Raw genomic sequence first — 13,318 nt, 5'->3', positions numbered from 1 at the left:
AAAAATTAATTAATGACTTTGGTCATTAAAAATCAGAAAATTGTAATTAATTTTTTTTTTTATAAAACGATCCAAATTTACGTTCATCTTATTCTTCATTATTTTCTGATTCCAAAAACATATAAATATGTTATATTCGGATTAAAAAAAAGCTCTCAAAATTAAAAATATAAAAATTATGATCAAAATCAAATTTCCGAAATCGATTTAAAAACAATTTCATTCTTATTCCTTGTCGGTTCCTGATTCCAAAAACATATAGATATGATATGTTTGGATTAAAAACACGCTCAGAAAGTTAAAATGAAGAGAGGTACAGAAAAGCGTGCTATGCAGCACAGCGAAACCACTTCTGCCCTAAACAGTCTCGTCAGTTTCACTGCGTTTTGCACGAGCGGCGGACTACGGTCATTGTGAAAAAATGCAGTGCGTTCAGTTTCATTCTGCGAGTTCCACAGCTTGACTAAATGTAGTCATTTCGCCTTACGCATTTGTTGTTTATTTCTTTCTTTATTTAACAAACATTTTCTGATTTATTTTTCACCAATGAATATTTTTTAAATAAAAAGTAATGCTTTTCAAACATTTCTGTGAAGTTTGGTAGCAATCCTTCATCAAACTAAGGAGAGAAAAAAAAAGAATGGGAAATTAAGTGTAAATTACTAATTACTAGGACCGCACAGAGAGTGTCCAATGCCTCGGCAGTGAAGGGGTAAAGACTCCCTCTCCCTTAAGTGTGGTTCACATGGCAGACTTGCAACCAACTTTTCCCCAATTTTAGTCATTTGAAATTTTCCCCCGAGCTGTCGAGGCCAAGTCGGCGAAAAGTCTGCCATGTGAACGGCCCCAGCGATTTAGGTACGATTTAGGCTAGATTCCACTCCAGCAGCAACTCCAAAACTCAGTTGAGCACTGCTTGACTCGGCCGTGACTTGTCAAAGATTTTGCGCAGACTTTTCTTATCACACTTACTCATTGGTTAGCTCTAGCCAACCCACACTAATGCAGTTACTTCCCTTCTCCGGAAAACAACGAAGACGACGGGACAATCCCGAATGGTACAGTCTGCCGCGAATCGCCGCTTAAAACTAGTTTGTGCTGTTTAGATGGGCGGCGATTTTGATTTGACTTGCCACCGACTAAAATCGCTTGAAAGTTAGGAAAACGTTAGTTGCAAGTCTGCCATGTGAACAGCACTTTAAGATATGCATCTCTTAGATTTGTGGAGGCCTCAAGAGAAGGGAGGATCACTATACATTCACCAACAAAACTCTACATCTTTTTTTTTTAGAAACATTAGTGCCGAAGACAGAAAATAGAAAAATTCACGTCAAGCTATATTAAACCATCTACTATCTGTCCTTGCCAAAAAATGTATACATACTTGTGCTTGAAGCTTCTGCTGCTGGTTTTTCGCCTTCCCTGAAATGAAGAAAGAATGTAAAACTCAGGTACATGCATCATGTAGTCAGACATGAGACTTACTGCATTTTCTAAGCTCCAGAAATCATTCTTGAGATCTCCAGATTGCATGATTTTGCAACACTTTATTTCTACATCTCTTGTCTCTCAGATCACATCTCAAACCTACTTCAAACATGATACTTTTCTTATTTCATGCACCATTTCTAACAGCAGGACTTTCAACCATCAATAAGCATCTCCTTTTCAACTGAAATCTGTTAACATTCTGTACATTTTACAATTCATCAGAAAAAAAGAACTTCTACAAGCTTAATAAGCAACAAGAAGAGCAAACGCTCGATCGAGTCACTTTCGCAGTTCTGAATATTATATGAGGCATCAGATGGACAGGAAGAAATTGCTATTCACAACACAATGAGTCACGTTCACATAAAATTTGAGCCCGGTCACTTTTATAGTTTCCGAGAAAAGCCCAACGTTAAGTTGTGTGTTGCCGAACAGAAAAGGCTAGTTATCTCCCTTGTTTTTCTGATAACGTTCGTAAAAGGCTACAGATGTAAATACTTTGATGTAAAGAATAATCCTACAAAGTTTCAATCACATCCGATGAACTTTGTCAAAGATATAAAATGTCTAATTTTTCCTTTGACGCTGACCTGTGACCTTGAAAAAGGTCAAAGGTCAACGAAACCATCGTTAAAGTGTAGAGGTCATTGGAGGTCACGACTAAACAAAATATGAGCCCGATCGCTTTGATAGTTTCCGAGAAAAGTCCAACGTTAAGGTGGTGTCTACGGCCGGCCGGCCGGCCGGACAGACTAACACTGACCGATTACATAGTCACTTTTTCTCAAGTGACTCAAAAATGCAAAAAAAGTTCACAACTAAATGAATAATAATATTTTTAGGACTGACTACAACGGGTTTTGTTGTGCAGCACACAACCTCCTCTTTTAAGGTTACGAGAAAAGAAAATGCTTATACGACTCACCTTTCATAAAATAAATATATTTGCTGTTTTAGCTTCATGAAATAATGGCCAAGAGAATGTTGAGAATAAGAGAGAATACCGGTCAATAGGGCTCAAGGGTCAAAGCCAAAGAAAAAGTTTGTGCCTTATAGTCTTCAAAGTATGGTAGAATAAATAACTAATCAAGATAAAAGCACAGTAAAGTATCAACTCACAAAAAAACCCACTTACTTAGTATTTGGCCCTCCTTCCTTCTTGAGAACATCAATGTTGAATTGTAGAATTTTCTTTTTGCCTACAACAGATCCCAGCACTGCATCTGCACACACAAGAGTACATGTACAAAGAAGCCTCTGCTGCAAGACCTTGTTTCCCAACATTTTCCCTTCATACCCGTTATTGGTATCTTTGACCAAAATTGGAAATTTTACACATATCGAGACAGTCATTGTTCTTTGAGACCTTGCTAGGGCAAGAAAAACAAAAACCATTCTTTGTATAATCTTTTAATAATGTGTTGTTGCTTCAAGCTGAGTGATAATAATCGATTAGCGCCGCTAGAGACCCAAGTCAAAAACTTGAGAGCAACAAGATGAATAGGCTACTTAAAGCGTAGCGTAAACTGTGTACTCTGCACACAAGTCACGAGACGAGCAGTATGATCATGGTCGCGTGGAACACTTTAAGAAAGGTGACTGCTTCGTCTTCTACTTCAGCGTTCCAGAATTTTTCAGCGTTCCAGAATTTTCTGGTTACGTGTGAGCTCGTTTGCCCATTTGGGTTCCCTACACTATACTCTGAGAGCATAGTCAGCTCACTCCGCTTTCGTTGAGTAGGCATGCTGGGTATTTTCGTGTTTCCATAACCCACCGACATGGATTACAGGATCTTTTCCGTGCGCACTTGGTCTTGTGCTTACGTGTACACACGAAGGGGGTTAAGTCACTAGCAGGTCTGCACATAAGTTGACCTGGGAGATCGGAAAAATCTTCACTCTTAACCCACCAGGCGGCAGCGACCAGGATTCGAACTCACAACCTCCCGATTAGGAGGCCGACGTCTTACCACCACGCCACTGCGCCCGTCCTGTGACTGCTACTAAACTAAAACTACTTCACCAGAATTCTGTCATCGTCCATATTTTACACACACACATGGGTATCTGGCTCGTTTCATCCATCGCAGTTCATCGGTTCTCTTGATGAGTTTGGAGAAGAAACCATTACCAAACAACAGCCCGGCGTAGTGTATGAGCTTCTCTGGCTCATGAATGGAAAAAATGTTTGTCCGTTTGATCTCCCCTGCAACATAACAAAAGGCTGTGATTAGGCACACAAGATCAAACTGATTTTCTAACCCTGCTCAGTCTCAGTATCTATGGGTAGGTTTCTGGAGAGCAGCAGCACACACACACACAAGCCCCATTCAGATCAGCAAATTGTTTCAATACTCAACACTTTCTACCCCACCTATGTTGACCAAGATTTTTTTTAGCCGAGACCAGCTGTACTGCAGCAGGTCACTCAGAATTGTAGTAACTGTGTAGTAACTGTGTATCAACACGCTGGAATGCAGGCGTTAGATGGACGTTACAGGAAACGACTGAAGCTAACAGTTTGAGCGGATATATCCGTACCTGGTCAGGTAGAGCCATATGAGTGGGTACAGATATATCCGTACCTGGTCAGATAGAGCCATATGAGTGGGTTCAGATATATCCGTACCTTGTCAGATAGAGCCATATGAGTGGGTACAGATATATCCGTACCTGGTCAGATAGAGCCATATGAGTGGGTACAGATATATCCGTACCTGGTCAGATAGAGCCATATGAGTGGGTACAGATATATCCGTACCTGGTCAGATAGAGCCATGTGAGTGGGTTCAGATATATCCGTACCTGGTCAGATAGAGCCATGTGAGTGGGTTCAGATATATCCGTACCTGGTCAGATAGAGCCATGTGAGTGGGTTCAGATATATCCGTACCTGGTCAGATAGAGCCATGTGAGTGGGTACAGATATATCCGTACCTGGTCAGATAGAGCCATGTGAGTGGGTTCAGATATATCCGTACCGGGGAGACAATGAGTTAAACAGCATGGCAAATTACACCATGGCTATTTAACCACGCTTTCTCAGATCAAACTAAACATATTGATATTCTTCATATTTTAAAACCCAAGCATCTCCCAAGTTACACTGGATAACCTCTCTTTAGCACAGTAGGTTGCAGAACTCTTTTAATCTAATATGCACAAAGACAGTCACAAGAACTGTCATCAATGCAAGTGCCACTAACCACTGCAAAAACCATCTATTCACACATATCACAGGAAGTCATCTTGATGATACATTTATCTCTATCTGAGGGCCTTGTGCCAGCATACCTCTAATGATGTGTAGGGGGGCAGTTGAATAAAAGACTTAATGCTTCCAGACTTGATGATATCCCTATCTGAGGGCTTTGTTCCAACGTACCTCTAATGATGTTGAGGGTTGCAGTGTCCATGTCAATGACCCCGTTAAACCATCCACTGACTCCGTTTCCAGTGCCTGTGAACAAAATTAATGTCTACCTGCATCAAAAACTTTTTTGCGTGGCGAATAAATATTTCTTCTTCTAGCAACTCAATGGTGAATACATTCACAAGTATGTATACAAGATACATTCTAACAACTAGAATGCAAAACACAAAATTCTCCCATTGGTAGAAAGCTACATCCAGGTTTAACAGGCCATCAAACAACCTTCTACTTTTACTTGTAGACGACGCGTCAACAAAGTGACTTTAAATTGCGAGTGCAACTTTTTATTCTCCTCAATTCATATTTCAAGATTTGTACTAAAAAAACAAAATAATATTTCTTCAAGTACCTCCTAGTTTTTCCATACAGAATTTTTTTTCCCCCCTCAATCGCAACTGTAAGTTTATGCGGTTATTTCTTTTCAGATTTTACAACTGCAATTTTGAATCATCAAATAAAGCGATTCCGAGAGTAAAGCACTGAAGGTAGATGTGAACGACTTTACCTGCAGGAATAATGCCGACTCTCACTGTGGGCGGAATAAGTTTGGCATCAGGATCGTTGTAGTCAACTCCTTCCTCCTCTTGTTTTCGTAACGTCAGGCCGTGTAGGATCTCCATGTAGAGACCATCGCCTCCCATAGAGATCACTCTGAAATCACACAGGATGACATTTGGGGAAAATATACAAACTCCGGAAATAACTCTGCCAGGTTAGTATGGGTTGTGAAATAGTGAATGCTCTTGCTTTCAGTGAGGCAAACTTTCCACATGTGATCCTTGTTCACGTTTTTCACACACACACCTCGCTAGTGACTGGCCTATAGTGCCCCATGAGAAAGTTTGCCTTATTAAAAACAAGAGAATTGACTCTCTTACAAGCAAAAACTTAAGTTATTTCTGAACATAGTCTATTACTTCAACATTGAAGGTTGGTGCTTCAGCAACATTGAAACAAAACAAAACTGTTAACAAGACCTTTTCCTTTAAATGACCGAAAGTTCTGGTCTTGTATTTGATTTCAAGTCATACTTTCAACAAAATGTTCATTGCATATTAAATGTTTATTAGTTGGATGTAACTCCTGTAAGAACACCGGCAAACTCAGAAGGTTCATTTTATTTTGTGTTTTTTGGATGAAAGGGTTACAGTTATAATTCTAAATGCTCTGATTTTTATTATACTAAAACTAATGTGACCTTAGATGAATGGAAAAACACAAAATGACGTAAATGATAAATACTCTATACATACAGAACTTACCCATCAACAGAAGAGACTGCAAAAGTTTTGGCGATTTCTACAGCGTGCTTTGCCCTCTCTGTCACTGCAAACAGATTCTGCTATAAAGTATAGAATCAGTCTTCCAAATCTTAGACCATACACACACTGGAGAATGTACCCGTTTTGAAAAGCACTTGCCAAATTCATGTACATGCACAATCATAAATTCATACATACATCTTCCCGATTAGATTTTTTTGTTTTACAATGTGTTTAGAACGGCTCTCCAGATCAGAAATCTGTAAGTTTAAATGTGAATGTAACGCCTTGTTTTGTCAATAATTAAACGTTCCAATAACCTACAATTTTCGTTTTTTTCTTATTGTGAATTTTGCAACATTAGCAGTCTTTCTGTTTTGGGATGTTAAAAGTAATAGTTAATCAACACCCTCACTTCCAGCCGTGAAAAGTAATAGTTAATCAACACCCTCACTTCCAGCCGTGAAAAGTAATAGTTAATCAACACCCTCACTTCCAGCCGTCAAAAGTAATAGTTAATCAACACCCTCACTTCCAGCCGTGAAAAGTAATAGTTAATCAACACCCTCACTTCCAGCCGTGAAAAGTAATAGTTAATCAACACCCTCACTTCCAGCCGTCAAAAGTAATAGTTAATCAACACCCTCACTTCCAGCCGTCAAAAGTAATAGTTAATCAACACCCTCACTTCCAGCCGTCAAAAGTAATAGTTAATCAACACCCTCACTTCCAGCCGTCAAAAGTAATAGTTAATCAACACCCTCACTTCCAGCCATGAAAAGGAGAATGCTTACCTTTAACAATCACCTCTACGCCCGCCAGAAGGAACAAGGGCTGAACACGCTTTGCAAATGTCTGCCGAGCTGTTCCCTTGCCACCAATGGGATTGATAACGACCAGCAGTCTCTCTGGTTTGCCTGCAACACAAATGTACATTAGCTGCATGTACCGTACAGGCCTCTTTCAAAGACCACCAACAAATCTAAGAAAATCAGGTCTGTGTGGCAGCTTTTTCCAGTTAGAAAGCAGCCCGAATTTCCATAAAGGTAAGCTCACAGGACTATATGAAATGTTATCTTTTATCTTAAAAAGGAGGGAGCCTTAAAACAGAGGAACATTTATCAAATTCAAAGATAGTTTTCTGGCCTCTCTTGGAAGCTAAACCCCCCCCCAGAGAATTCACTTAGCACACAGTACATTAGAACTTGGAAACTAAATGAAGCCTTTATAATCGCTTTGTAGTCCCTGCAAGTTCATACATCGAAGCCGAAGACACAACAGCAAGCAGAAAACAACCCTTGAACGATAAATTTTAAAATGAGTTACCGTAAAACACAAGCAACATTTTACTGAACTGTCAGTTACCTTCTTTGCGTTTTTCCTCTATATGTGTGATCCATCTGTCTGCATGGCCTTGCATTGCTTCTAACGTGACGTTTCTACACCTGAGTTTGTTGGTCTTTTGGTTTCTGTCAATGTAGTGGAGAACAAAAACATTGCTCTGAGAGCTGTCAGGTACTTCTGCATTGGACTGTCTGAGCAGAGATTTGGATTTCTTGACAGGTGCTTCACAGGCGCACACGACATCTCTCCACGTCACGTCCACGACTGCTACACCTGTACACACACAGTTTGAAGAAATAACAAGATAAAACACATGCACACACATGGTTTAAAGAAATATCAAAATCTGGGGAAATGAGGCTGGTCAGCGCTGGTTTAACAATGGGGAAATATGGCTGGTCAGTTCTTACAGATCAAATTCATCCCAAATGGACGATGTTCGGAAATCAGGATTTTTAAGCGGTGTGAAACTGAAAGCTTGGCTCAGTAAAAGGGACTCTTACTCTGCCACACCGCTGAAAAATCCTGACAGAGTTATTTCCATCTTTTGCTTTGTTTTAATTAAAAACTTTAAGGAGAAGAAGTGAGCAATGTGTCTCAACCCCTCCGTGCGGTGCATCAATGCTTTCAGTATTCATCAGTTCACCCTGCAGTCCGGACTGACGATCTAACAGCGAACGACAAGAAGAAGAAGTATTCATCATAACACACAACCAAGAAATCACGGGGAAGTATGTGACATGAATTCCATTTTTGCAGTGCACACCACTTCTTGAAAATGTGCACAATGCCAGTTTACATAGGGACTGTCCTGCTGTTTGGAATTGGAAAAAACCAATGTCGTCCTGGAATCTTTGTGTAACTACTTTTAAACAGCTTTTCAGGAGAAGGACAAAACTGAATATTTTTTTTAATGAAATAGTGTTGATATTCGTTCCTGGTATGGATTGAAAGATAAAAGAATGTTAAATCATGTATTGTCAATCATTTTTTCTTTCTTTATTTGGTGTTTAACGTCGTTTTCAACCACGAAGGTTATATCGCGACGGGGAATGGGGGGGAAGATGGGATAGAGCCACTTGCTAATTGTTTCTTGTTCACAAAAGCACTAATCAAAATATTGCTCCAGGGACTTGCAACGTAGTATAATATATGACCTTACTGGGAGAATGCAAGTTTCCAGTACAAAGGACTCAACATTTCTTACATACTGCTTGACTAAAGTCGTTACAAACGTTGACTATATTCTATACAAGAAACACTTAACGAGGGTAAAAGGAGAAACAGAATCCGTTAGTCGCCTCTTACGACATGCTGGGGAGCATCGGGTAAATTCTTCCCCCTAACCCGCGGGGGGATTGTCAATCATTATTCAGAGAATATTTCTCATGGAGAATGACTTATTTAGTCTAAAGCACAATAACATCAAAATTGCCCAGAATCGAGTTACCCAAAAATTCCACAATGACATTGAAATGTTGAATTTGCACTTAACACGAGAACGTAAAAACAAAAACATGGGGAAAGGCATGCTTACTGGGAGCAGTGGCGCCTGCCCGATCTGTCGGGTCACTTGACGGAACGAGGCGCAGTCCTCTGTGAGTCAGATGGAGTTGATGCCCCTTGCCCTTGCAGTTTACCTCCCCTGTCAGCAGCAAGGTGCCGTCCACAGCATCCCCAAACCCTGCGCCGGACGTCCGTGAATGTCTCGCCTCCGCCATGACGTCATCAACTGCAACTGTATCAGTGCAGTGTATGACACGAAGAAAAAAATTGAAATTAAATTGACTTTAAAGGCACAGTAAGCCTCCCGTAAACCATCACAGAGCTCCCCGAGCGTCTAAATACAGTACAAGCATACTTCCATTTGAACGCTCACCGAACGGGAACATCCTGGCTGCTTTCTGTCGAGCGTGAGACATTTTCCAAGAATTTATTTTCGTAGACTTGTTCCGTTAACAACAACGGCGCCTCGTTTTTGCGCTAGACCTAACTTTTAAAATCTAAATAATAAATTGACAGCTTGTTACACAAACATTCTTTAATCATAAAAGAATTCGTTTTTCATCAAGACAAGATCAGAACAATTCGAAGTTGTGAAAGTTTAAAAAAAGAAAAGCCCGGAAGCAGGGTCACGCAAGGGTCGTAGCAGACGACGGCGGTTTATCAGTGCAAATCGCCGTTGCTCTCAACAGTCAAAATCCATCGCTAGAGTTCTTGTGAACCACAGCCGTTGTTTCGTGCATAAAAAACGTGCTATTGTAGATAAGCTCACGTCGAGTCGCATTCAAATGACTAACTATGACGACGGCATTGTGAAAAGGGAAAACTGGATCACACGGGTTCACGATGGCTCAGGGGTAAGATAAACCACGCAAAAATAAATTCTTTGAAAATTGTTCGCTCTTTACGGAGGGCACCTAGGATGTTCTCAATCGGTGAGTGTTTAAATGAAAGGGTGTTTGTACTGTGTGTAAAAGCCTGACCGTATCTGTGATGGTTTACGGGAGGCTTACTCTGCCTTTAAGTTCAACCTTCACCGGATCATGCTTTGGACTACACAGTCCTGATGATGTGGGTCGTGTACGACCCATACTTAAGAAGAAGGATTCAACTTAAAAAGTATGGGTCGTACACAACCAAGGCCATCCGAATAATGATAAAACTCTTTAATGCCTCTTTGCAGACTTTTGTGAAGCTCGGGGTCGTCTACGACCCAAGAAGCACGGTGAATGTTATGTTAATGAGATACAATCCAGTACCAATACATGCTAAGCCTGGCAGTGACGTTACAAGTTGTTTTCCTCTGATGATATGATTAAGTCACCGAGACAAAACTTCATTCTCGACATTCTGTATTTCCTCAGTAGTCACACATAAGAAGTGACAGAGTTTGAATGACCTCTAATTTCTAAATTGCCTTGAGTTGTGGTGATGCATTATAGAACTTCAAGACACTCATAGCCATCCTAATAGTAATACGTTTCCACCATGGTTTGTAGCGCATAGATCACTTCTTCAAGACACTCATTCATAACCATCCTATTAGTATTACTGTAATTGCTATCTTGGGTTGTATAGTGCTGCATCATTTCTTCAAAACACTTCACACATGTATCCCAACATTTTGTGAAAACCACGATCGTCGAACGCTGAAGAAGAAGTGAAAACCACCACCTTGTGTTGATCAGTGTTTGAGACCCGTATAAGGGCCTATATATTCACCTTTCCAAAGTTGATGAGAAAAAAAAGGTGACAATTTGCGACGGTGTAAAAATAAAAAAGCCTATGTGAAGATCTGACAATCTGGGTCATATTTTAAGGACAGATTATGCCAGTGTGCATCCAGTCGATTGTTGAAGCTGTTGGCTGTGGAAGCAGTGGCCCAGAGTCTGGCAGATTGTTCCACATGTATGTTTACAACATGATTGCTAAAGAGACATTTCTTCAAGACACTCAACACTTTCACTCTCATTTTCCTCTCCCACACATTTTATACAATTTAATTCTTAGGACAGTTTTGTCCTTTTTCAGTAAACTGTTCGTACAGACCGAGTAATACGTACATGTATGTAAATGATGTATGCATACACTGATACAGTGTACGTTTACCTGTTTCTGACGCCTACACAATAACTGTTCAAGAAATTGTAAGTGGGCATACATGTGCATGTGATTGACTGCTTTCCAACTGCTCTTCCCCCAACCTCTGCCCCATCTTGTCCCCACCCCCGTTCGATATCTTTATGCACAACTTGCTCTTTGAGACATAGGCCTATAACCTCTCACACTGAAGAGTGTAGGCCTAGTTAGAAAAAGTGGGCTGGACTGCTGCACAGTGAAGTTCACACTTTTAACTCAAAATAGAGCCAGATGTTCACACATATTGTTTTTTCACACTCACAAACCAGCGCATGACATGTACAACTCAATATCTCAGTTGTACTCACTATATGTCGTCTGCAGTATAATCACAAACACCGCAAAGCTCCCATTCACATCAAAATTAGACAACCAGACCAACTGTGTGCTTCCTGGTTGAGCCTGGACGCGACAAAATCAGATAATGGCGGCAAAAATTGCTCGAGGATTTCAGCTGCAAAAACAGCAGCCGGCTAAAACTGCACATACCAGCCCACGGTTTTGGAAGAAGAGAGGAGGAGGCGAGCGAGAGTGCCTTGATTGAATCTAGGCGCTCTGCAGAACCAGAGTAAGCTAGAGACACAAGTGGATCATCTTATAAGTACTCATTGTATAGACCTATCAAGAGCTGTCGACACGCCGCTTGAAACCGGTTGCTTCCCTTTATTCACGACTTGCAGGACCCCGTGACCCAGCATAATATACCTTTTCGGTATCTGAGCAGCTCTCGCGATACACGCTATTTGTTATGCTTTGAACATCGCGAGAACTTCGAACCTTGGCTTGTGCAGCTCGCACGAGATCGCTGTACCGCATGCTTTGCTATGCTCTGAAGTTTGCGAGAGATTACGAGAGCTTGGAATACCGATAGAGTCTATTAACAGACCCACGGTGAAGGTTTGTTCTTTCTGGTTTGTTGGGGGACAATGAACTTCCAGTTAACAACACGTTAACGTGGACAAAACACGTGGAAACATGGATTGCTTCGGAGGACTGATCGAATTCCTATTAGCCGAATGCCTAATGACTGAATGCCTACTGACTGAATGCCTTGTTTGCTTTTGCACCCCACCAGTGAGTTACTTTCCCTGAACAGTTTTCCATAACTCCCTATTCTATTTTTTTTAGTAACATCAGCTCGTTGAAAAGCTCAAAAGCTGGCAAAGGGCGCAGGTATGAATACGCAGGTATGTATCACCGCGCGTCTACTGTAGCCAATGGATGATATTTACTTGTAGATGATCTACTTGTGGCTGAAGAGGGTTGCGTTTGTTCCGCGTGCAGGTGTGCCCCTCCTCGTGTTAGTGACCTTTCAACTTGCTATTTTTGTACAGCGGCTGAGTGCTTCATTGGCGGTGGTAATGCTGTGTTATCTCCCCGTGAACTTTTGTTACCCTGAGTTTCTGTTCGTTCTGTTCTATTCATTTACATGTGTGTTTGTTTTCCTCTGTCACTAATTTTCGCTCATCCTCTACAGCTATGTAATGCTTATAACTATGACTTTGACAATCTTCTATAGCTATTGTACGACCAGGCTTTGCTATCAATAACACTGGGTGTTTTTTTTTTTTTTAATTCAGTACAGAAACACCTCCAATCATAACATTGACATGCTTCAGTCTTTAGTGTTAGAAGAAGTTTCTGCCGCGCTGTGTATTTTTTTAGGACCCAACATTTACACATTTTCATGTGGGAGACCTGCACAAAAATGGCTTTACTACTTTCTACAGTACTAAGGCCCCCCAAAAAATAGGTCTGTTTACGGTAACCCGACCGACCCTAGTTTTTAGGCCCGACCCTAATCTTTTTTTTGGATCGTCTGAAAATAAAAAAAATAAAAAAGGTAAAGGTAAAGGTATTCCCATAACCATCTGGTCGTAGGGGAGAGAGATGTTAGAGATCTCCACTTTTCTGGGGGCCAGCTTTTTATGAGGGCGGTGCCCATCTCCTCTCCCTCGCTGCCTTTGCCTTCCCCGTCCCTGAACAGGTTCAGTAACCCATTTCCAGCTTTGTGGACTGGAGAGCGCTCAGAAAAATCATGTATTTGTATTTGTCCCCGGAGTGGGGGACGAACCACGACCTCCAGCGTGAGAGGCAAGCGCTCTAACCACTGCGCCACTCCAACGCATCCAAAATAGAGCTGTTTG

General features: G+C 41.0%; 1 protein-coding gene across 4 annotated transcripts in view; it reads right to left on the bottom strand.

Annotated features, from left to right (window-relative positions):
* The window catches only part of LOC138967575 (ceramide kinase-like), an 18,441-nt gene extending 6,645 nt beyond the window's left edge, over positions 1–11,796 (bottom strand). The window contains exons 1-10 of one of the 4 annotated variants that reach the window (XM_070340155.1): positions 11,661–11,796; positions 9,067–9,267; positions 7,551–7,802; positions 6,980–7,102; positions 6,186–6,249; positions 5,429–5,574; positions 4,876–4,950; positions 3,550–3,696; positions 2,627–2,714; positions 1,385–1,422 (exon numbers count right to left, since the gene is read on the bottom strand). In XM_070340155.1, coding sequence (XP_070196256.1) covers positions 1,385–1,422; positions 2,627–2,714; positions 3,550–3,696; positions 4,876–4,950; positions 5,429–5,574; positions 6,186–6,249; positions 6,980–7,102; positions 7,551–7,802; positions 9,067–9,250 — 1,117 coding nt within the window. In that variant the 5' untranslated portion in view covers positions 9,251–9,267; positions 11,661–11,796. Of the gene's footprint in view, positions 1–1,384; positions 1,423–2,626; positions 2,715–3,549; positions 3,697–4,875; positions 4,951–5,428; positions 5,575–6,185; positions 6,250–6,979; positions 7,103–7,550; positions 7,803–9,066; positions 9,268–11,479 lie in introns of all 4 variants that reach the window. The other 3 variants (XM_070340154.1, XM_070340156.1, XM_070340157.1) reach the window with 3 other exon arrangements.
* Between the last annotated feature and the right edge of the window lie 1,522 nt (positions 11,797–13,318).

Source organism: Littorina saxatilis, linkage group LG5 (genome assembly GCF_037325665.1).
Source record: "Littorina saxatilis isolate snail1 linkage group LG5, US_GU_Lsax_2.0, whole genome shotgun sequence".
Taxonomy (NCBI): domain Eukaryota; kingdom Metazoa; phylum Mollusca; class Gastropoda; order Littorinimorpha; family Littorinidae; genus Littorina; species Littorina saxatilis.
The sequence above is the reverse complement of the archived record's forward strand: the minus strand, read 5'-3'. Positions and strand labels throughout refer to the sequence as shown.